Source organism: Gossypium hirsutum, chromosome A08 (genome assembly GCF_007990345.1).
Source record: "Gossypium hirsutum isolate 1008001.06 chromosome A08, Gossypium_hirsutum_v2.1, whole genome shotgun sequence".
In the NCBI taxonomy this organism is placed as follows: Eukaryota; Viridiplantae; Streptophyta; class Magnoliopsida; order Malvales; family Malvaceae; genus Gossypium; species Gossypium hirsutum.
Window position 1 is genome coordinate 113,860,373 of NC_053431.1, and position 24,234 is coordinate 113,884,606.

Sequence of the window (24,234 nt, forward strand, 5' to 3'; positions counted from 1 at the left end):
TTCTTCTCATTCGATCGATTGTAATCCTTGCATTCTCGGTTGATATTATGCATTCTCCAGCCTAGGAATAAATGATTAGGAAGATGACCCACCTTGGTAGAACAAATATCTCGGGGGTGTTTGCATCACAAATGATGAATAAGCATAACTATGTTGAGATAACCTATACATTGTTGTCGATGGCGTCTTCGGAAAAGAAGATGGCCCGAGCGTGTAAAACATCAGGGATGGATGTCCAAGAGTCCAACCTGAAATAGGATTAGAAGCAGAAAAACATAATACAAAGTATGGTGCTTGTGCAAAAATGATAGGGTTATAATACACACCAGAATAAGATGATACATACTGAACGGGAGGTGGTGTGAGAATTGGTGTTGAGGCCCTTGGTGCCGATATTTGCATGGGTGTTGATGATGGACCCGCATTGCCAACTCTTGAATTTAAAGGGGGTCATCGTGGCCTGCTCGTATGGGGTTTTCGGCGCCTCGCCTCTTCCTCGTACAAATATAGTTTTCCATGGATCCTAAACTATGGCATGTACTCTGGATTGCATGCTAACTTCGGAACGATAATAGGTTCGAGAGTAGGTAAAAAATCATACTGATTATTCCACATGTTGATATGTTGGGAGTGAAATGCCAACCAATCCTCATCCAGTCGTTGCAAGTCGATAGGATGCAGATCATCAAGGTCTTGAGGTGCCACGATAGTCAACTATCAAAATCTGAACTACCGCAACACTTTATTGGTCCTGTGCATCTCGACGGTAGCATACACTACCAATTAGACCTTCATATACCAGGCGTTGGGATTTACAAAGAATTCCCTGGGGATAACTTCTCGAATTGTCGGATTATTGTATGGTGTCTATTCAAACTATATTAACGTGATAAAAACATTAGTTATATATATACACTACTAAATACAAAATCGACTATGTTATTTGTATATAGTTCAAAATTAAATAAATACATACCTCCGCTTCCAATCGTTGGTCTAATAGAAATCGTATATCTTGAAGCTCAGTAGGTAATCCCACGTGACTCGACGTATGGTTCTACCTATTTAAATAACTTCTTAGCATAATAATTTTAATTTAAATAAATTTAATCATGGTAATATTTATTGAATTTTACCTTGTTACGAGTGAGAATGTACAGGTAGTTCGCTCGAGGACGTAAAAATGGAAACCAAAACCAAGTCCATAATTGTAGTAGTAAAAGGCAACCACCAATTTTGATTTTTCCTGGTTGCGTCGCCCGACACATCTCTTGGTATAATGTCGCCAACACGGCGAACCCCTAACTGAGTTCGCTCGCTCCTCTAAAATCGATAGATTTCAGCAGCCACTTTAGATGAATGAGATTTCGTACTTATCCGACATCAAGATGCCTTTGTGATCTAAAGGATGTACGCCTGAGCATATCTTTATCTTTGGACTTCATTGAATCCTTAATGAGCCTCACAAAATTCTTTCATATCCAAGCCATTTCGATCCGACCTCCGTAAATCGTCTTTGGAGCCACACCCAAAATATCACCACATACAGCTCCCAAATTAGCAGATTGAATAGACCCGGTGACTACTGACTCATCCACAGGTGACCCTAACTGTAAATGCACGTTCTGTAACATCCCTAACCCGTATCTGTCACCAGACTAGGGTTAAGAGGCATTACTGGACATATCAGAACATTCTGCAATCATTTCACAGTAAAAAAATCATACATTATCATATCAAAGTTAAATATCAACATAATGTCCCTTTCTTAGGTCAACAAGACCTTAAACATACTTTGGAGAAGGTTCAGGACTAAACCGATCTCGTATAAAAGTTTCCAAACACTTAGAAAAAATTTCATGGAATCACAGTCACACGCCTGCGTGTCTAGGTTGTGGCAAAACAAGGCATACATACTAATTTGTCCAATATGACTGGAGACATGCTTGTGTGTCTTAGCAGTGGTCGAAACTGACTTGGGTCATACGGTCGACCACATCCCGTGTACCCTTCAAAATGGCTACACACGCCTATGTACCAAGGTTGTGTGCCTCACACAGCCACCAGACACGCCTGTGTGTCTAGGCCGTGCTCGAGACTGACTTTATATTATAGGACTACCCCAGGGGACATACAGCCGTGTAACATGACCGTGTGTCACACACGGCTGAGACACACACCCGTGTCTTTGCCCGTGTGGACAAAAATAGGATACTAGAAAAGCCATTTTGCCACCCTATATACATGAGCTTTTAAGACCACATTTCATAACCCAATATGCAACCAAAACATTTCCAAAACATGCATCACTCATACTTCAATATCATTAATCATTTCTATACATAATTCCAACTCAAACATACTAATTCCATTTAACTAATTCATACATTGAATATATGATTCATATCACATTTATAACCATTCAACCACAAAACTAACTTACCAAAAAGACCATTTCACTAGGCCATATATATACACCAATTTACCATTTTTGCATCACATATCATATACCAAAATCAAACAATAAGTTCAACCATAATCAAGCCATATCTCATGGCATGATATACACATCTCAAAACATACCACATTAATTTTAGCCTATACATGTCATACGATGATATATACATTTTCAAAAGGTACCAAAATAATATTTGATAGTGTGGTTGATAAACCGTAATTTATACATATTTTTACCCCATGTTTAACGCATTTCATGGATAATTTCTCATTAGAATTGGTGAATTCGATGTTCCTAATGCTTTAATTTCATGTTTTAAACTTAGGAGAGCATAGGAGAGCAAAAAGAATGAGAAACGGGCCAAAAACGGAGAAAATGGGCCAAAGTACGAAATCAACACGGCCTGGACCTCCTCACACGGGCAGACCACACGGCCGTGTCAATTTGGCAGGCTCGAGCATGGTCTGAAGTAATTACACACGGGTGTGTCCCTGCCGAGCCCAAGTTGAGTCTAATTCAGAAAAGGCTAATTTTGAGGGTTCTTAGGCATTCCAAAGCCTATAAATACACCCTAGAGGAGGAAGAAAAGGGGAGACATAGAATAGGGAGTAAGAAATTACTTCAAGGAAGTCGATTGATCCATCTCAGAAGCCGGATTCACCATCAACACTGAAGATCTCTCATCAATTTCCCCTTTAGGAGTTTTGGGTTTGCTTTATGTTTTGTATTCTATATTATTCTGAGATGTTTTCTTATTTAGTTATGAACTAAAACCCCTAAATACCTAGGGGGAATGAAACCTAAGACGAATCTTGTTATTATTTTCTGAATTGTACGATAAATATTTAACTTGTTCTTAATTATGTGTTCTTAATTCTTGTTTTGATATCCCAGGATACTGATTCAAGATAAGCTCTTAGTCAGAGGAGGAATAGACCCTGTCTAAGAGTACATTTGTCATAATTAAGCGGAGTTGTTTGCGCGCCTAGACATAGGGTGACAATTGTAACACCCTTTACCCATATCCAACGTCGGGATAGGGTTCGAGGCGTTAACGGACTTAAACATTCACAAAAACACAGAACATATTACCAATCATGTATGACAAACAAGCATATGCACATCACCAATATCAAACATAACATAAATAGCTAGATTTATAAGTCAGGATCATTAGCTCACTAAAGACCAATATATTTGGCCAAATTATAATAACACATGTTATAAAACTAGGTCCCTATACATGCCACTCACTTGATAATTCTAACATATGTGTTTATACTGTCAAGGTGTTGGCTTGATAGTGTGATGCTGCCTCCGACGATCTCCAACCCTAAGCTAACTTGACAACACTAAAAGAAATGGAAAAGAGGGGGTAAGCTTTACGCTTAGTAAGCTCGCATGAAATAATAATAAGCAATTTACTAACATGCTTTCCACAGCAAAACTAACCCAATTGTACATTTACACATGTTCTGGTTAAGCTGCTTTCTTGAGTCACAGTCACTAAATCATTTATATCTAGAGTTACGGAACTCCAAATTAAAATCTGTAAATTTTCACAGAGACTAGACTCATATATATTTCCACCATAAAATATTCAGAACTTTTGGTCCAGCAAATAAGTACATTTTATTATTCAAATTCTCCCCTGTTTTGCTGTTTGACAGCTTCGACCTTTCTTCACTAAAATTTATTTATCTCATAGTACGAGACTCAGATAATGTTCTCGTTTGTTTCTAATAAAAGTAGACTCATAAAAGATTCTAAGAATATAAATTATAACCCATAATTAATCTTCTACAATTTTTAAAAAATTTTCCAATTCAGAACAAGGGATCTCGAATTCATTCTAACACTGTCTCACAAAAATTAGAATATCACATAATATACAACTCTTTTGCTCCCCATATTTTCTTTATATGAAAATAGACTCATTAAGATTTAATTCCATAATTTATTTGAAATTTAATTCAACTTACACAATTTTTGGTAAATTTTAAAATTCACACAACTGCTGCTGTCCAACACTGTTTTACTACTAAAATTCACTCTTACATAATTTCACTTAATCCATTTTGTCTTATCGAAGTTCACTCAAATATCAAGCATATTGCTCTAAATTTTCTTAAACATATACCTGCACTTATTCATCATATAATCATGTTCACATGTATTTTTACTTAATCGATTTTCTCGTTGAACTCGGAATAATAATTGATACTCAGTTGCCTGCACATATTTTCACACTTATAGCCAAAGCTATCTGGTACGCATAGTAGCCTGCACTTAGTACTACACATGCGACCAATTATCCGGTATACGTAGTAGCCTGCACTTAGTACTACACATGTGACCTAACCATCTGATACACGTAGTATCCTGCACTTAGTACTACACACGTGATCGAAGTTATTGGGTACGCATAGTAGCCTGCACTTAGTACTATACATGCGACCTCATAATAGATCATTCGTATCGTTTCTATTCCGAAAGCTCAACCGGGAAATTCCTCACTTTCCAACATGTTACAAATTTATTCATAGTCCTTTTTCAATTTGCAATTTACGACAAATAGTCATTCTATAGGTAGCCATATTTCCTATGATAACAAAATATAATAAAATAAAAAGAATCGATAAATTTTTTACGTACAAACTTGTCGAACTCTCATCAGGTACAACCGTGCAGCAACTCATATGACCCAGGTAATAGTAATTTAACACTCAATTCATGTAACAATAATTTGCCATTCAATTTCACATGACATAACAAGCATTACATTTTTCCATATCATACATACCATCCATAAACTTCTCTTAAATATATTAAATCATACAATTTATGCCATACCAATAGAGAATTACAATTCATGCATGGTATTGCATTATTATTAACACACGAACTTACCCCGATCCAGAAACGACAATTTACCATTTTAGTCCAAAACCTTGTATTTTCCCGATTTAAGCCCGAATCTCGATTTCCTTCATCTATAATATCACATTTAGCCTAATAATTAGTCACATTATTCATACGGGTCCAAAAATCATATTTTTACAAATTTGCATTTTGACCCCTAAACTTTTGCATATTTGCACTTTTTTCCCAAGGTTCGAAAATTAAACTTCATCCTATTTTCTTATGTTTTATGACATGCTGATAATTTTTCCCTTCTATGGAAACATCAAATTCTCACTTTAACATGTACTTATGAACATTAGGTATTTTTACCGATTATGCCGTTTTACTTGTTTTCATGTAAAATCACTTAGCAAAAGTTGTTTAACACAATTTCAAGCTTCATATTCTACCATTAAACATAAAAATACATGCATATCATTCATGGGTAAATTTTTAAACACAAACCCTAGCTCAAAATAATGATAGAAATAGCTAGAACATGTTACCGAGACTTCAAAAATGTAAAGAACATTAAAAACGGGGCTCAAAATCACTTACAAATGAGATTGGAAAGCTTGAAAACCCTAGACATGGTGTTTTTCATGAAATATTCGGCCATGAGGAAGAAGATGAGCAAAATTGACTTATTTTGGCATTTTTAATTCATTTAATTACCAATTTACTAAAATACCCTTAATGAAAAACTTTTAAAAACCTATCATACCATGTCCATTTTTGTTCACAAAGTTCAAAATGGTCTAATTCCATTTAAGGACCTTTGATTTAAAAACTCATAACAATTAAACACTTCTAACATGTAGAACTCAACTTGTGCACTTTTTACAATTTAGTCATTTTGACTAAATTGAGTGCTTAAACGTCGAAATTTTCGAACGAAATTTTCACAAAATCGTTTTATGAAATCGTAGACCATAAAAATATAATAAAAATGAAAAATTTCCTCATCGGATTTGTGGTCCCGAAACCATTGTTCCGACTAAGCCCAAAATTAGGATGTTACAAGATTTTGTCGGATTAGGGTGAAACCTAATAAGGGGATCCATATATCGAGTTAATGAAACCCTAAGGTGTTAATTAGAGAAAGGTCTCAATTATTCAATCTAGGGATTAGACGTTATTAGTCTTGAATAGGGATAATAACATAACTTAGGGATCTCTACGGAACAAGTTAAATGAATAAATCGTCCGATTCGGAGCCAGAATAACAAGTGCAGTCTAGGTGGATTTTTCCTTAGGTATTGTCTTAATTCAATCGATTTTCCCAAAAGCAATTCCTCAATTCTATTCTCTGTGAATTCCTAGTTTAGATAATTAGTTAGTTAAAAAAAAACCTCTTTATTCTTAGGCTAGATAATAAAAAGACAGCCATTACTAGTACTTTTAGTTCTTTTAGGTTTGACAATCCGGTCTTGCTAAAACTATACTACTATTCGATAGGTACACTTGCCTACATCGCGATAATAGTTAGTTTCAAGAATGATTAATTATAAATATTTAAAACCTATCACGAAATCACGCGATCAATGATGATGATCCTCGACGATCCCCGAGCTTCCAGTAGCTTTGATATCTAGAATACAATGCAAACACACACAAAGTAAGCTTTCAAAAGCTTAGTAAGCCATATACAAATAAAATTATCATTTTAAGCATATAAGCATCATAAAATACATATGCTCCATAGCCAAATACTATCACAAATCACATAGTTCATATACATTTCACATATTCCCAATTCATTTGCACATATAGCATATTTTCTCATACTTATATCACATATCATCACTTGCACATATACTTACTTCTCATTAACAGATGTTGAACACATCTCCAAGTACCTGAATCGGTTATTCATTCATTCAATCACGTATTTCTCAGAATGCCTGTTGAACCGTACAGAATTAAATAGGATACGCGGATAACTCGGAAAGCTCGTACGATGCCAACGTCCCAGACGTGGTCTTACATGTAATCAAATATCAATGACACTATCGCAGATAGGGTCTTACATGAAACCAAATACGATGCCAATGTCCCAGATACGGTCTTACACGTAAATCTCAAATCGATGCCAACGTCCCAGACTTGGCCTTACACGAAATCAAATATCAGAAATCCTATGTCATGACATATGTATCCTAACTATTCATATGGTTCGTATGGGGCTTTCGACATTGTCACATTATCGAAACTTTCTCAATTCCACATATTCAACTTCTATAACCATTCATCACAATTCAATATCATATAAACATGAATAAATCAATTCAAACACATTTATTTATATATAGACTTACCTCGTACGGAAATGAATGGAAACGAACGACTATTCAACAACTTTCGACTTTCCTCGATCTAATTCCGTTTTCTTTGGTTCTTGATCTAAACACATTCAAATTTGACTTATTCAATCTCAAATTTATTCAAATCAATCCATAAACACATATTTAGGGCATTTTACAAAGTAGCCCTCATATTTTCATATTTTAACGTTTTAGTCCCTATTTCATAAAATCACAAAATATGCATAATTTCCTTTCACACATGCCTAGCCGAATTTTCCTTTAGTTCATATAAGACCACATATTTCATTTATTTCACATTTTAACCCCTCAATTTCTCATTTTTACAATTCAGTCCAAAATACTCAAATTCATCAAAAATCTCAATACAAAACATAGTAATCTAACACATATCTTTCATTTTCTAGCATCAAACTTCATAAAACTCACATTATCAACAATGACACATCTTAAAATCATAATCAAATTCAGAAATTGAGGCATGGGCTTGAAAGATTACTAAGCAACGATCACAAAAATCTAGAAATTATCGAAAACGGATCAAAACACGTACCTAAATCATCAATTTCCTTAGCCGAACCCTAGGAATCTTTTTCTTTTCTTTTTTCTTGTATTTTTGGCAATGAATGGATGATAATGGATGAATTTTTCTTTTGTTTTAATTTAATTAACATTAATGCATATTTTACCATTTTACCCCTTTAATAAACCATTTAAAAACCATCATTTTAATGCCCATTTATGTCCATTCCCACTATCAATGGACTAATTACAACATAAAGACCTCTCCTTTAATAAGACATCGCACTTAAGTACTTTTAACAAATAGCTAGCCACTTTTACATTTTACGCGATTAGGTCCTTTTTCTAAATTAAGCACACAAATGATCAAATTTTCACATGAAACTTTCACAGGTATCAATTCACATATTATAAGCACAGAAAATAATATTAAAATATTTTTCTGACTCGAATTTGTGGTCCCAAAACTACTATTTCGACTAGGGTCTAAACCCGACTGTTACACGTCTTTTAGAGTGATAGTGCAATCGTTGCATAGAAAATGGAATGTGTACATCTAGGGTCTCCACCTCTCCACCAACGTGCTTATGAGTTTCGGGTCCAACTTACACCCTCAGCCTACAAGAGCCACGTGCCAAAAACCGACTTCCCTCAAGTATGGTTCAATCAACGGTGATGAAGGACCGGGTAGATTACGAATATGGCATTGTAAAATTCAATCTTTCGCTATTTATGTCAAAATTATAAAAAATATGAAATTAAAATATAATAATGAAATAAAAAAATTAAACACGATTAAAATTTATTTTATCATTTGCAATTGATTGATAGAGATGTGCTTCCTATTAAGATGGATTAGAGACCCGATCATTGCTAAATTATATAGAACACGAAAAAAATTTCAATAAAAAAATATTTCTTGAAAATATTAATAAAAATATAATAAAAATATAATTTAGATAGAAATAGAATTTTAGTAAAAAAATTAAGAGAGAGTTTGAGAGATTTTTGAGAGTGGATTGTGAAACTTGAGAGGTTTAAGAGAGAAATGTGAGAAGTTAGTAGGTGGGGCCGTGGGGGTTTTATAGTTTTTTTTTTTTTTACCGTTGGGAGGGGTTTAGCGACTATTTAAAATAGTCATTGGGGGTGACCATTGGGGGGAACGCGTTGAGCTGGATGCGTTTTTCATTAACGCTTTTAGCTGGAAGCGTTTTACTGATCAAAGGGGAAACATGCTTCCAGCTTGAAGCATTTTTCTGAGTTTTTCTTGAAAACTACTCTAGCTGAAAGTTTTTATCAAAAATAATTCATTCGTGTAAATTTTCAAAAAATCGACCTACTTATATAATTTAAGAAAAAACCGCTTTATTTGTTAATTTAATCACTTTTTAGATGACTGTTTAAGTAGTAGTAATGAAAACTGTCTCTTTCAATAGCTCCAAAGCAGGCATTACCATCAATCACCATTGTATTTAGCTGGAACGGAACCATCCCTTTGTCCTCTTTCTCCATTTTGATTAATAGTAACCATAGTTATTTATTTTCCTAATATATTTTATTTAAAAAAAAAACACAGTTTTTGGACAACATTTTCAACGAGTTCTATTTGAATTTAGAATTACACTGTCTCATATTCAGACATCATCTGTTTGGAAGTGATACTATGCAAGAAAATCTGAGTATTTAGGGTTAAATAAACCATGGGTTTTTGATTTAAGAAAAAGGCAACAAACTGAAAGGTCGAATGGATGGAGATAGGAGCAGTGATGAATATCATACATCTGGCTTTGCTTCTCTCTTTGGAACACCTCGTGTTTCTTGCGCCATCCAATATTACCTTTCATATTACAAAATATCTCCTTTTGCATCTTCCATTCTTATTTTCTCATTGGTATGTTTTGATGAAAAAAAAAATTTAAAATGCAGGTTAAAAGATGTTGGTAGTTTTGATTTAAAAATCATTGTTTAGTTAAAGTTGTTATGATATGATGGATAAAATAAATATGAAAAGTTAATAATTTTTACAAAAAAATACCAATAATATTAATGATTAAATTTTTTAAAAAATAAAAAAGAATTTAAATACTAAGACTAAATCTTAAATTTTGTAAAAAGGATGGAGGCTGGCATTATAGTTTGACTTATATTTCTCTATTTTAATTTGCGATGATTTATTTTTTATGAAAAATTATCATTTTTACTATTTTATTTTATGCAGACTTAAATTTATTTTTTCCCTTCATCTCCGTCCTCCTCTTTCAAGCTTTTTTTTTATTTTATTTACTCAATTAAACAAATCTTTAAAATTGAGAATAAACCCACCTAAGTCCTAATCTTATATTCTTCATTCAGGTTGGTTTAGCATAGAGCTAAATGAGGTAATTAAGGATAACAAAGTGAAGTTACATAACAATGAAAACAGAAAATATCCTCATCTTTGTTGTGTGCATGGCATATAAATCTCGACCACAAAAAAAAAATGAAAACATAAAAACAAAAAATTCCGTTGGGACACGCGTCCATTCTTGTGGCGAGAAGCATGAAAAGTTCGTAGACTTGAAATGATACTTCAAAACTCCCTGCCTTTATATCAACTTCAGGACTCTCTCTCCCTTCACTACCATACCTCCCCATCTCACACCTTAACTCCTCAACTCGCACACATTTACGAGTTAATTTTGTAGCAGCATGGCTGGTTCAAGTGCCATGCTTGTGCAGCTCACTCTGATGATTGCTTTACTCTCATGTTCAATGGCTCAAAGTCCATCGGCATCACCTACAATGTCACCAAGTTCAAGCACCACCCCCTCTCCCGTTGCCACTCCACCACCAACCACCATGACCCCTCCCCCAGCCATGACTCCAATGTCAGCACCCGCACCGTCAACCCCTATGGCTCCTACCCCTTCAACCACTCCAATGGCCCCAACCCCATCCTCTGCCCCAGAGGCACCAACCCCACCGGCACCCGCACCTCCATCTATGACGCCTAATTCAGCACCTACAACTCCTCCTTCAGCCATGACCCCTGGGGAGGGCCCACCAGGTTCCGCTGCTTCTACACGTGAATACACCATGTCCTTGTTAGCATTGCTTGGAGGAGTTGCACTCTTTGTTTAGGACACTTCTTTTTTTGGTTTCGTTTACTTTGATGTAGATTAAGCTATTTATTTGTGTATTCTTTTTTCATTGTTCCATTTTCTCTCTCTTCTCGTCTATTCTTGGAGCTGATGCTTTCGTGATTTGTGAGGGCTCTTTTGTATCATTTTTACTTAGCTTAATAAAGAGAGACTTTGTGATTCTTGTTTGTGTTACTGTAATCTTTAGTCCAATTATTTTCTTCTTTTTTTGACTTCTTTAGAATTAAATCATGTTAGACTAATTATTTTGCTGAAAAAAATGGAGAAAATAATACTAGAAAATAGTGGAAAAAAGGCTGGTTACTTTTAAGGCCATTCCTTACTCTGATATTAACACACGCACAAAAAAGCTTAGAACTGGGATTATTAGTCCTAATGGACTATGGTTTTATTATTAATAAATAAGACATTGGTTCACAAAGTTTCAATTAGTCTAATTGTTAAGAAATGGCTTAAAATTGGTAGTGGATTGTTGTTGTTGGTAGTGGGTTGTTGGTGGTAGTGGATTAGTGGATGGTTGTTGGTGTCCATTTTCAACCACAAATCTTTGCCAAAGTTTTGGACAATTATGTCCTTGAACTCTCTTATAAATAGAGAGGTTCATTAGCCATATTCATCATCCCAAACCAAGAGAGAGCAAAGCTTGTTCTTTGAAAGCTAGGATTTTAGCTTTCGGGTTTTCTATAGGGGTTGAGAGTTGTGAGGTTCTCGGGTTGTGTCTTGAGTGTAAAACACTTGTAATCTTCATCTTGTTATAGTGAAATTTCTTTTCGCCTCTGCCCGTGGACGTAGGCATTAAAGCCGAACCACGTAAATCCTTGTGTTCACTTTATTTTTCGTTCCGGTCAATTTACTTGTAGTCATATCGGAGTTCTCGAATCGATCCTTTCCGCAACAAATTGGTATCAGAGCGTAGTTGAAGGAGTGATAATATTTTCTGAATTGCCCTGTGACTGCAGCTTTGTCTGATCTTTCACATCAGGAAGAAAATATTATCATTCATTCAAAGGTTCCAAATTATGGCTACAAGTGTTTCATCGACTAAGTATGATGTCGAGAAATTTACCGGGAAAAATAGTTTCAGTTTATGGCGCATCAAGATGCGGGCAGTGCTGGTTCAACAAGGATTGCTAAAAGCATTGTCTGGTAAAGATAAATTACCAAGCACGCTTTCGGAAGAGCAAAAGGATGACATGCTAGAAAGAGCACATAGTGCTATTCTGCTATGTCTAGGAGATGAAGTGCTACGAGAAGTAGCGGATGAGAAAACCGCGTCCGGTTTGTGGCTCCGGTTAGAGAGCAAGTACATGACGAAGTCATTGACGAACCGGCTCTACCTCAAGCAAAGACTCTATGCCCTGAAGATGGAGGAAGGTACACCTGTTTCCCAGCACCTGGATAAATTCAATTCCATTATCATGGATTTGAATAATATCGATAACAAAATCGATGATGAGGACCAAGCAATAATTGTTTTGTGTTCTTTGCCTCCCTCGTATGAGAATTTTGTTGATACAATGATGTACGGTCGTGATGACCTGACTCTAGAGGAGGTGAAAAATGCCTTAAGTTCCAGTGAGTTGAGGAAGAAAATCACTGGTAAGGTGGTCGAAAACAATGAAGGCGAAGGCTTGGTTGCTCGAGGAAGATCCAAGGCAAAGGGTGGAAGTTCAAGTAAAAGCCATCCTAGATCGCAGTCCAAGAAGAGAATACAGTGCTACTACTGTAAGAAGTACGGGCACATGAAGGTAGATTGTCCGAAAAAGAAGGAGAAATCAGAATCACAGGAGCAACAAAATGATCGTGCGAATGTAGCTGATGCAGATTCTTCAAGTGATGCCGAGATCGTTCTTGCAGTATCCGACTCTTACGCTGGTGGGAGATGGATTCTTGATACGGGAGCTACATTTCATATAAGTACTTCGAAAGATGCATTCTCAACATACGAGAAGCATTCTGGTTCAGTACTAATGGGAAATGACCACGCATGTCAAGTCATGGGGATTGGCACAGTTCGTATAAAGATGTTTGACGGTATTGTTAGAACTCTAACTGATGTTCGGCACATTCCAGAAATGAAGAAAAATTTGATCTCTTTGAGTACGTTGGACAAGAAAGGCTTTCGGTACTCTGCTGAAGGTGGAGTTCTCAAGGTATTCTCGGGTGCTTTGACTGTGATACGTGGTAATTTGGAGCGGGGCCTTTACTTCCTCGATGGTTCCTCGGTTACAGGTGTTGCGGGAGTGTCATCATCAGATGATCTAGATTCTGACACCACGAAGTTATGGCATATGCGGCTCGGGCATATGAGCGAGAGAGGCTTATCGGTGCTAAGCAAACGAGGATTATTGTCTGGGCAGTGTACAGGAAAGTTGAATTTCTGTGAGCACTGCGTCTTCGGTAAGCAGACTCGGGTAAAGTTCAGCACTGGGATTCACAAGACAAAAGGCACAGTGGATTACTTCCATTCTGACCTTTGGGGGCCTTCTCCGACAATTTCTAAAGGTGGTTACAGATATCTGCTTACCTTTATCGATGATTACTCGAGAAAGGTTTGGGTGTATTTTCTGAAGAGCAAGTATGAGGTTCTCATCAACTTCAAGCAATTTAAAGCTTTGATCGAAAATCAAACAGGAAAGAAGATCAAGCGATTCCGGACGGATAATGGCTTGGAGTTTTGCTCAGGTGAATTCAATGAGTTCTGCAAAAATGAAGGAATAGTGAGACACCGCACTGTTCGTCGAACACCACAACAAAATGGAGTTGCAGAACGCATGAATAGAACTCTCTTGGAGCGAGCTCGTTGCATGCGATCAAATGCTGGGCTCGGTGAAGAATTTTGGGCTGAAGCTGTTAATACTGCTTGTTATTTGGTTAACAGATCTCCGTCAACAGCTATTGAGCTGAAGACTCCTGAGGAAGTATGGTCTGGTTCTCCTGCTGATTACTCTGGTTTAAGAGTGTTTGGCTGCCCTGCGTATGCTCATGTAAATGAGGGAAAACTCAAACCGAGGGCGAAGAAATGCATATTTCTTGGATACGGCCAAGGGGTGAAAGGATACAGGTTGTGGTGTCCTGATCCGGTTTCGTCCAAGTTCATCATCAGCAGAGATGTGACTTTTGATGAGTCATCCATGCTTCGATCCACCACAAATTCCCGGGAAAAGGAGGAGTCAGATAGAATGGGAGATCACGGTGTTGAGAAGCAGGTGGAGTGTCAGGTGGACGCTCCAATTCCTACGGAAGGTACTTCAGTCCAGGATGATCAAGTTGAGGTGCAAGATTCCGATGAAGATGAGTCACCTCAAGAAAAACCATATAGCATTGCCACTGGAAGAACGAAGAGACAAATCAAACCAAATCCGCGTTACGCTAATCTGGTGTCTTTCGCGCTCAGTGTGGCGGAGTCCATTGGTATAGAACCTTCCAGTTATAATGAGGCTGTCACGTGTGATGAGTCGGCACAGTGGGCAATTGCTATGAGTGAGGAGATAGAATCTCTTCACAAGAACCATACTTGGGAGTTGGTTAAGCCGCCAAGTAACCAGAAGATAGTTGGTTGCAAATGGGTCTTCAAGAAAAAGGAAGGCATTCTAGGGGTTGAAGCAACTAGATTCAAGGCACGATTGGTTGCTAAAGGCTTCACTCAGAAAGAGGGGATTGACTACAATGAAGTTTTCTCCCCAGTCATAAAGCATTCTTCCATTCGTGTATTACTTGCCATGGTGGCCAAGTCTGATCTAGAACTTGAGCAGCTTGACGTAAAAACGGCGTTCTTGCATGGTGAGCTCGAGGAAACAATCTACATGCGTCAACCAGAGGGTTTTACAGTTCCTGGTAAAGAAGACCATGTCTGTCTATTAAAGAAGTCTTTATATGGATTGAAACAATCCCCAAGGCAGTGGTACAAGCGGTTTGATAGCTTCATGATTCAGCATGGTTACACAAGATGTGACTATGATGCTTGTGTCTATCATCGGAAGCTCTCAGATGGTTCGCACATTTATTTGTTGCTGTATGTTGATGACATGTTAATTGCTTCCAAAAACATGTCGGAAATCAACAAGTTAAAGTCGCAGTTGAGTGGTGAGTTCGAGATGAAGGATCTGGGTGCTGCCAAGAAAATTTTGGGCATGGATATTCACAGAGATCGCAAGGCGGGCAAGCTTCGTGTGTCGCAGAAGAACTACATTGAAAAGGTTCTTCAACGCTTCGGCATGGATAAAGCGAAAACTGTGAGTACTCCGTTGGCACCACATTTCAAACTCTCTGCAGAGTTGTCACCACAATCTGATGAAGAAAAGCAGCAAATGCCTCACATTCCATACTCGAGTGCAGTTGGAAGCGTGATGTATGCAATGGTTTGCACTCGTCCAGACATTTCACATGCAGTTAGTGTGGTCAGCAGATACATGAGTTGTCCTGGCAAGGAACACTGGCAGGCCGTGAAATGGATTCTCAGGTACTTGAGAGGTTCTGCAGATTTATGCTTGGTATATGATCAGAGTGACTGCACTAGCAGTGTCACGGGCTATGTGGACTCTGATTATGCTGGAGATCTGGACAAAAGAAGATCTCTGACGGGTTATGTTTTCACTTATTCTGGAGGAGCCATTAGTTGGAAAGCTGTGTTACAGTCTACCGTAGCCTTATCTACGACTGAGGCGGAATATATGGCGTTAGCAGAAGCAGTGAAAGAAGCATTGTGGATGAAAGGTCTAGTAAGCAGTTTGGGTTTACAACAGGATTTCACTGTTGTATTTTGCGATAGCCAGAGTGCCATACATCTGACTAAAAATCAGATGTTTCATGAACGGACCAAACACATTGATGTCAGATATCATTTTGTTCGGGAACATGTTACGCAAGGTGACATTGTTATCAGCAAGGTTGCTACCGAGAAGAATCCTGCAGATATGTTAACTAAGGTGATCCCTGCATATAAGTTCAAGCATTGCTTGGACTTGATAGGTATTCGGGATTGATTAGCGCCAGAGAGGCGTTTGGAAGAGGTGATCCAGTTCGAGGAATTCACTATGATGTTCAGCTTGGTAAATTTCAAGCCAAGGTGGAGATTTGTTAAGAAATGGCTTAAAATTGGTAGTGGATTGTTGTTGTTGGTAGTGGGTTGTTGGTGGTAGTGGATTAGTGGATGGTTGTTGGTGTCCATTTTCAACCACAAATCTTTGCCAAAGTTTTGGACAATTATGTCCTTGAACTCTCTTATAAATAGAGAGGTTCATTAGCCATATTCATCATCCCAAACCAAGAGAGAGCAAAGCTTGTTCTTTGAAAGCTAGGATTTTAGCTTTCGGGTTTTCTATAGGGGTTGAGAGTTGTGAGGTTCTCGGGTTGTGTCTTGAGTGTAAAACACTTGTAATCTTCATCTTGTTATAGTGAAATTTCTTTTCGCCTCTGCCCGTGGACGTAGGCATTAAAGCCGAACCACGTAAATCCTTGTGTTCACTTTATTTTTCGTTCCGGTCAATTTACTTGTAGTCATATCGGAGTTCTCGAATCGATCCTTTCCGCAACACTAATCAATATGGAAGTACTTAAATTGAATTATAAGAATTTAATCCTCTAAATATGAAAAAACAACTTAAAAAATATATATATATATATATATACTCAATGTTGGACATATACATGTATACCCAACACTACCGGAGTCCGATCAACATGGCTAAAAGTAAGATGAGTGTGGTTGGTTGAAGGGTGGATAGAAAGATGGAATAGGTGCAAGTAATTGGTGGTGGTGAATGGGTGATGCCGATAAATATTGTCAGAGAAAAAGTTAGGTGCTAGCTGTTATAGACTTTGGGTGGATGATGGAAGAGTAATTAACTTTTGGGGATAAAAAGGAGAGTTGCCATTGCCTTTGGGTTCTCTTTTCGACGGAGACCGGATAATATTAAACATGATTTAAAGAAAGAAAAAGAAAAATTAACATGTATGCATGGATACCTCAAAAGCTATATACAGATTATTATTAATGAATCAAATTTTATATAAATATAAAACACTTCAAATATGATGATTATATGACAGTACATGAAGGATATTGGATGCATGAGTTGGTAGGTCTAAAGGGCGATGACTTGGGATAGAATGGGAGGGATGTATGATTGGCTGTTGTGGGCCTAAAACTCAAAAGACAAAACAATTGCTAGCATGAAAGGGATGTGCACATGGGGTGCTTGCCTTGCCCTCACCGACAAATACATATTCTTATAGTCTTATAACCTATGTAAACTTCAGATTAATTGGAATTAACTATCATGATAACAGCATTGGATACCTATTAAAGATGTAACTGTAACATGTAATAAAGAAGCATTGCACTAAAAACATCTTTATCTTATCCTCCTTTTCTTGATGAATAGAGAACACGATCTGTTCCAGTTAAATCTAGACAGACTCGGTCTGGGTTCTTTCCCGTGAGTCCACATGTTTATTGGAACCATTATCCCTCTTCACTTGCTAAGAATACAAAAATTCACGGACTTGCCAGAATCATGAAAAAGAAGCAGCACTCATTCTTCCGTGGTCTTTGCCTCTTCGGGGAATCCTGTTTGAGGAAAACAAGATCATTTACGAATAATTTAACTAAGAATAGAAGGTTGTATGAATTGTGTTGAAACCATTTTTATTTTAGAAAAACGGGGATCGACTTTAAAAAAGAGGTACAGAGTTGGACCCGACCTTTTTTGAGGTGTAATAGGATCACCTTAAGGTTGATCATTTTAATAAAACATTTGATTTATTAAAATAATAATTTTAGTTCTACAAAAATTGAGAAAAAGGGTTCGGGAGTCGGTTATGCACGAGGAAGGATTAGCACCCCGTAACGCTCAAAATTAGTACCAATTGATTATTGAATGTCCTATCGTTGAAAATTTAGGAAAAAAATTAAAATACGATTCCTTTAAAAATGTAGGAACAATTCGAATTGAATTTTAAGGTTCACTTGCTCCAAAGAAATAAAATACCACATCGAGCACGTTAGGACACGATACTTTAAACCTCCAAAGAATGAGATCACCTCATTATTTCCAAAACACACAACGAATTCTTAAAAGGGTACTCCGTTATTTGGCAAAACTGAAAAAAAAACCCAACACGTTAGGGCACGTTTTCCCGAATTTCTCAAATACGAAACATTGCCTTGTTTTGAAGAGTTTCCCAAATAAGCAATTATGAAATCGGCTCAAAATATATTCGTTTGGGTTATTTTAGGGTGAAAAGCAATCGATGTTGGGCAAAAATGCGGGATTTTAAAAAAAAAATCATGATACAATAATAAGAAACTAAAACATAATTATAAGCATGAAACAATAATAGGTGGATACAAATTGAAAACAAAAAATAACACATGATACACCGGACTACATGAAAACTAGGAACCAATATAACGCAAAACAAAAACCATATGAACAATATACAAAGGGATAGCATATATTAAAATTCAAAATAGCTTATATGTATAAAAAACAGATAATATATAAATGATTATTAAAGTATATATTAAAATGAATAATATGCAACATAATTTCAAATGAAACAAATTGACTTAACAAATGACATACATATTTATATGAAAATAATAAATGAAAACAATGTATATACAAAGATACCAAAGTAATTAAAATAAATAAAATATGCAATTTAAAACAAGATCCTCAAAAGAAAGCCAAATTCTATATGAATAATTTTAAAGAAAATATATATATATATAATAAATTTAGAAGAAAATATTTACATAAAAGGAAGTCAATAATGTACACTTAGAGTAAAAATAACTTTGTATAAGTTACGTATATACATGAAATAAAGAAAACTTAATATAAGTAAAGTATATAAATACAAAATAATATATGAAAGTATTTTTGAAAAAAAAAATTAATATGCACATGAAAAAAAATACATTCTTATTTTGTTAAAATAATATATACAAAAATATATACATCAATTTTGTTTAACAAAACTATATGTTAAAATAATATATTCTTATTTTGTAGAAAAAATGAATAAAAAACTTAATTGGAAGAAAAACAAAATTAAAGGGACAATTTATGAACAAAGCAAACCATTTAAACAGAATTTTGGGCCAAATTAAAACGCGCTCCAACGTTTGGGGTCTAAAAATGCAAATTAACCAAACCCCAAAACAAATCGTTTAAGCGAGGACTAAGATGAACACTCGCGCAAATTCCTGGGACACTTTAAAAGAATTAAAGAAACCATGGAAATGGCCCTATCGAACGCTAGTGCAAAAGGGAAGGATTGGCCGCGAAATTACCCATTTAAGGTAAAATGCGTGGACCCTACCTGGCAAATGGGTCAACACGCTTCCCCCCCCCCAGCCCACAACCCACGCTCCCCAGACGAATGGCCAAGCTTCAACTGCCCCAAAATCCGACTATTGCGAGCGGAGTCAAGCCCTCCGACGACGTGAGCGTGATGCAACTCTGGTGAGTCTCCCCCTTTCTCTTCTATCTTAGTATATCCGATGAAAATGAAAAGAAAAAAAAACGAAATCAAATAGCAATAACCACCTTTGAATCTCTCTTGGCTGCTTTTTTTTATGTGTATTTGATTTTTGATTTGTAACCAAAAAGAAATCGTGTCCTATTTCTCTGAACAAAAAAAGGAACCCCCCCCCCCCCCCAATTTCAATTAAAAATCGAAGGCTTTATAGCCAAATACAAACGGTTCCTTGCTATTCTCCATTTTGCAGGTACGTGGAGACGTGAAGAGGGCGTTCATGGGCGTGTAAACGTGAAATATGGGAGGTGGAAGCGTGGGCTGAAGCAATGGCGCACGTAGAGGCTAGCACGAAGGCAGCAGCAGCGCAAGGGGGAAAGGGAAAGGGCTCTGAAAACTCCAAAAACCTGGGCCTACTGGGCTTGGTTCATTTCATTCAGTATTAGGCCATTGAAAAACTTTTTTGGGCGTATTTAATTTGGGTTTAATGCAATAGGTTTGTATTTTGGGCCGGGCAAAATATGAGTTTTACAAATTGGATATATATATTCATCAGTTTGCACTGTTTCTTGAAAGAAACAGGAATTTTTCTGAACATCTATATAAAAAAAATAAAACTTGCAATTTAGATAAAAATAATCAAACCAATAATGGAGTTTTCATGGAAGTTATAACAAAGAATTTCATCAAGGGGAAAAAAAAAGGATGTCATTGAAAGATTACAATCTACAAAAATGAGTGAATTCCTCTGGATGTTAGTTTAAGTAGCTCTATCATCTGTTTGGTAAAATCACGTCTATTGTTTAATCAGCTCGTTAAGTTGGTCATCGACGGATTTGATTTACTTTGGTATCCTTCTCCTTTGACTCACACGTCATGATGGTTAACACCACTTCTGCATTATCAGGTTGGCGTTGCCAGAACTTAAAATCCTGTTCCAGTCGGAAATGTTATCGAATAAGAACTTTGGTATAACACTAGTATGGTTTTTGGTTTACTTATCATACTTTGTCATCATCTATTTCTCCTTTGTTTCCTTCGGCAATAGAAGCATTCCGAACATGGAGATTTAATTTTACTAGAATAACTAGCTTGGAGCTTGCTTGGGGGTATTTTCAGGTCTTCCATGAGTATCTGACGAAGCTTCAGATTCTCCTCCATAAGCTCCTTGATGATTCGTTGATGTTTCAGCACCTAAATGGAAATATAAGTTTCAGTAAAAATGTAACGCAATCCTAATAAAATGAGAAGAATTAAATGTATCTCGAGAACCTTGCAGCATTCATCATGAATAAATCTTTTTGACACAAATTTTAAATATGGCAACCAATAAACTCCGATATTCAGAAAATTTTACATCTAATTACAATTGCTTTCGGCTAATATTTATGTCTTCTCCCACTAAATAATCAATAATCATCTCAGCGAAAACACCAGCAAACAAAATGGCATCAGATTGGGGTGATAAAATAAATAAGGAGCATTACCAGTTGAAGTAAGTTGTTTTCAAAGCGCAACCGTCCAGCCTACAAAACAACCAAACCCAAGTGAATTATTTCTGCTGCTTACTGCTATCACCAGTGACCAAAATAAGAGCAAAAAAATAACTGCTTGTTGCACGTTAAAGCATGTTCCTTTTGAAATCTTAACATCCCCAACTACTGTTCCAATTGCTGGAGTGAAATGATGTTTCTCTCCCGTTAAGTGTATAAAATGAACTGATCTCACCTCAAGCCTTATGTTGCACAAATTTAGCCTACAGGCACCATAATATTTTATAAAATTGACATTCCACATGCAAACTCAATGCTGGAATGCCGATAAGAGATAGAAAAACTCTCAAGCAATGAATTACAAAGCCAAATGCACAAGCATATGGGTATCATTGCATACCAGTTCACTTAGGCTAGTCTCATCTTCCTTCAACAATGGATTTTGCAAAAAGCTATTAAGAACTTTTTCTGTTCGAGTCCCAAATGATGTTTCATTTGGAGGTTCTGATGAAAATTTTTGATAAGCTGAACCTCTGCTTGTATTTCCAAGTCCAGGCAAGCCTTGAGATGTAGTATCTGGTAGATTTGGCAGCACCTGCTTCAATTTTCCTTGCGGGCCTTGAATAGAGGGTTCATTTGTTGTGGTCAAAGCACTTTGAAAGGATGCAGGAAAAGCACCTTCATTGAAGGGCAAGTTGGAAGATATTCCAAACTTGTTCATCAATTTAGTCATCGTTTGCTAGAAGTTTCAGATAAAAACTTAGTTACAAATAATGCAAAAAGAAGAAGAGGAAATATAGATATTATATAAGAAATTATACGTACCATAACACAACATTGAATTTGATTCACCACCCCAGGCTTCACAGCAAGTCCTGCAATACAAACATTTTTTTTTCAGTCAAAAAAGATGTAATTTATTTTCATTCATATGCTAGACAGATAATTAATATACAAGATTATTTGTACTGTGAGTTTGCAACAGGAAGATAAAGATATCAATGTCCGTTAAGGCATAAAGATAAAAGTACAGCATATTTTGACAATGATGCCCCTTATGCAGATGCTTTAAATTCAAAAGAAGATGAAAGACCAAACGAATTTTCATGTTGCTACAAAAGACATGTCTGAGGTTGCTAAAATCCCCACCACAATCGGCTATTTTGCAACAATCATATGAGCAAGTAACGAAACTAAACGACCTGATCTTGAAATTTATCTGAATCACATGCTGATGACACTAACACATTTGTACAAAGTATAAAATGTAGTAACCAACAAGGAAATCAAGAGAAAATAATCAGTAGTTTCTCTAATCTTGAAACATTTAGGCACACATATTGGTATGCAATACTTAATTGAGTAGTCGGACTCAGACTTCGCAATAAATGTATGCGACACCATACCTAATACAAGTGCCTCAATACAGTAATACTTATTGAGTTAATTATTTTCAATATTATAGCATACCAATGCCAAAACCATGGCCAAGACCGACTCCACATCCGATCCCTGCTTCAACGTTCTTAGCACCCAACTTCCTTAACTAAAAACATGAGAAAGACTAGATCAGCAGATAGTGAAATATCAAACAAACAAAATCAACAACAAAAAGAAAAAAACTGAAAAATGAGTCTGGAAGTTATATATTCGACTTACAGCACCATTTACATGTCTGCTAACACCAGAAAACGCATCAGTTGCTCCTCTAGTTGCACTCATAACTTCGCCCAGCATAGGTATTCGACCTGGTATATACCACAAGCATAAAATCATAATCAGAAACACCAGCCAAACTTATGTCAGCTAACAATAACATAGTGCACTTCATCATAGAAGATGATCATCAATCATAAAGGTTTTTCCCTACTCCATTCATTTCTCGTTCCAAACACTAGCCATTACCCAATTTGTTCAACACAACAAATGAAGAGGAAGTGATAGAAAAACTGATAATACAGAGTTTCTTATGAAGCAAATTGGGATAAACACAATCATTCTTGGGACTAAACGAACCACCCCAGTGCATCCTCACAATTCAAGGATTTAGATTTTTTTTTTTTGCATAAAAAATGTACTAGAAAAGAAATGAATGAGCAGTACCGAGGTTTATAGGTCGACCCACGCCTATACCAATACCGCAACCAACGCCAAAGCCAGTAAATACTTGACCCACTTTCAAAACAAATGGATTCTCCAATCTGATTCCTTCAAAGCCCTTTCTTTGATTGGTTGCTACCACCATTTTAGTGTCACTGTTTTTGATATTACTTTCCATTACTAATCTTTAGAAACTCTCTCTTTCTCTTCTTCTTGCAAAGTCCCCAAGAAAACTGTCTCTCATATGGGGAATTTTGACATGTTCTTTTTTTGTTTGAAGAAGCAAAGGAATCTGTCTCCTTTACTTCTTCCCGTCTCTCTGCAACTAAAACATAGGCATTGGGGGTAGATATCTTCTAAATTGTCTGTTTCTTTGAGTTAATGGGTGGACTGGATTTTTGTCTTTCAATTACATTTGGGCTAAAAGGCTTTCTAAGAATGGGCCTACCTCCTTTTACGTAGTGAATTGTGGGTTTGCTTTTAAACTCTTGAGCCAACTGTGATCAAACTTCGACTCAGTTAAAAAATTGGGCGTTTTATCTAAATATGCCCTTTAAATAATATAATTACCGAAATGGGCCGTTTTTTGTGTTATTTACTGGACTAGGCTATTTCCCACGAAAACGCGTCCACGTAAGCGCGATTTCGTAGTACGTGTCAGCAAAAAAGCCAACTTGAGGGCGCGCTTTGTTGAAGTGGACAAAGTGCTCCCCAGGAGAGCGTTTTGCCAGTGTAACGGTCAAATTCCAAAAAAAAAAAAACCTATAAACCCTCCAAATCATTTTTTCACACAAATCTCTCAAATT

At 36.5% G+C, this 24,234-nt stretch overlaps 2 protein-coding genes and 1 long non-coding RNA gene across 5 annotated transcripts; 1 reads left to right on the top strand and 2 right to left on the bottom strand.

Moving 5' to 3' along the window:
- Nucleotides 1-10,943: 10,943 nt before the first annotated feature.
- LOC121204622 (PE-PGRS family protein PE_PGRS33-like) lies at nucleotides 10,944-11,704 on the bottom strand. The gene has a single exon (XM_041074840.1). The coding sequence runs from the start codon at nucleotides 11,283-11,285 to the stop codon at nucleotides 10,965-10,967; it is 321 nt and encodes a 106-aa protein (XP_040930774.1). The 5' UTR covers nucleotides 11,286-11,704; the 3' UTR covers nucleotides 10,944-10,964.
- A 7,676-nt stretch (nucleotides 11,705-19,380) lies between these two features.
- LOC107918320 (uncharacterized) lies at nucleotides 19,381-20,414 on the top strand. The gene is made up of 2 exons (XR_001690033.2): nucleotides 19,381-19,822; nucleotides 20,089-20,414. It is a non-coding gene; the product is annotated as an uncharacterized lncRNA (long non-coding RNA).
- A 24-nt stretch (nucleotides 20,415-20,438) lies between these two features.
- On the bottom strand, nucleotides 20,439-23,802 carry LOC107918318 (uncharacterized). 3 transcript variants are annotated; one of them, XM_016847848.2, is made up of 8 exons: nucleotides 23,432-23,794; nucleotides 22,988-23,076; nucleotides 22,799-22,874; nucleotides 22,154-22,203; nucleotides 21,729-22,067; nucleotides 21,323-21,361; nucleotides 20,843-21,029; nucleotides 20,439-20,730 (listed from the first exon to the last, which is right to left on the bottom strand). In XM_016847848.2, exons 1-7 carry the CDS (start codon nucleotides 23,604-23,606, stop codon nucleotides 20,850-20,852), a joined length of 948 nt encoding a protein of 315 aa, XP_016703337.2. In that variant the 5' UTR covers nucleotides 23,607-23,794; the 3' UTR covers nucleotides 20,439-20,730; nucleotides 20,843-20,849. The 3 variants fall into 3 exon arrangements, with proteins under 3 accessions (XP_016703337.2, XP_016703336.2, XP_040930775.1); XM_016847847.2 differs by having other exon boundaries at nucleotides 20,439-20,767; XM_041074841.1 differs by having other exon boundaries at nucleotides 20,439-21,029; nucleotides 23,432-23,802.
- Nucleotides 23,803-24,234: the final 432 nt, after the last annotated feature.

Bases quoted from the DNA above. Each gene is read 5' to 3' on its own strand.
- LOC121204622 (XM_041074840.1), bottom strand. From the start codon at position 11,285: ATGGTGTATTCACGTGTAGAAGCAGCGGAACCTGGTGGGCCCTCCCCA.
- LOC107918318 (XM_041074841.1), bottom strand. From the start codon at position 23,606: ATGGAAAGTAATATCAAAAACAGTGACACTAAAATGGTGGTAGCAACC. The intron at 23,077-23,431 runs GTACTGCTCATT...GGTATATACCAG, and splicing joins GGGTCGACCTATAAACCTCG to GTCGAATACCTATGCTGGGC. The intron at 21,030-21,322 runs GTAATGCTCCTT...ATTTCCATTTAG, and splicing joins AAAACAACTTACTTCAACTG to GTGCTGAAACATCAACGAAT.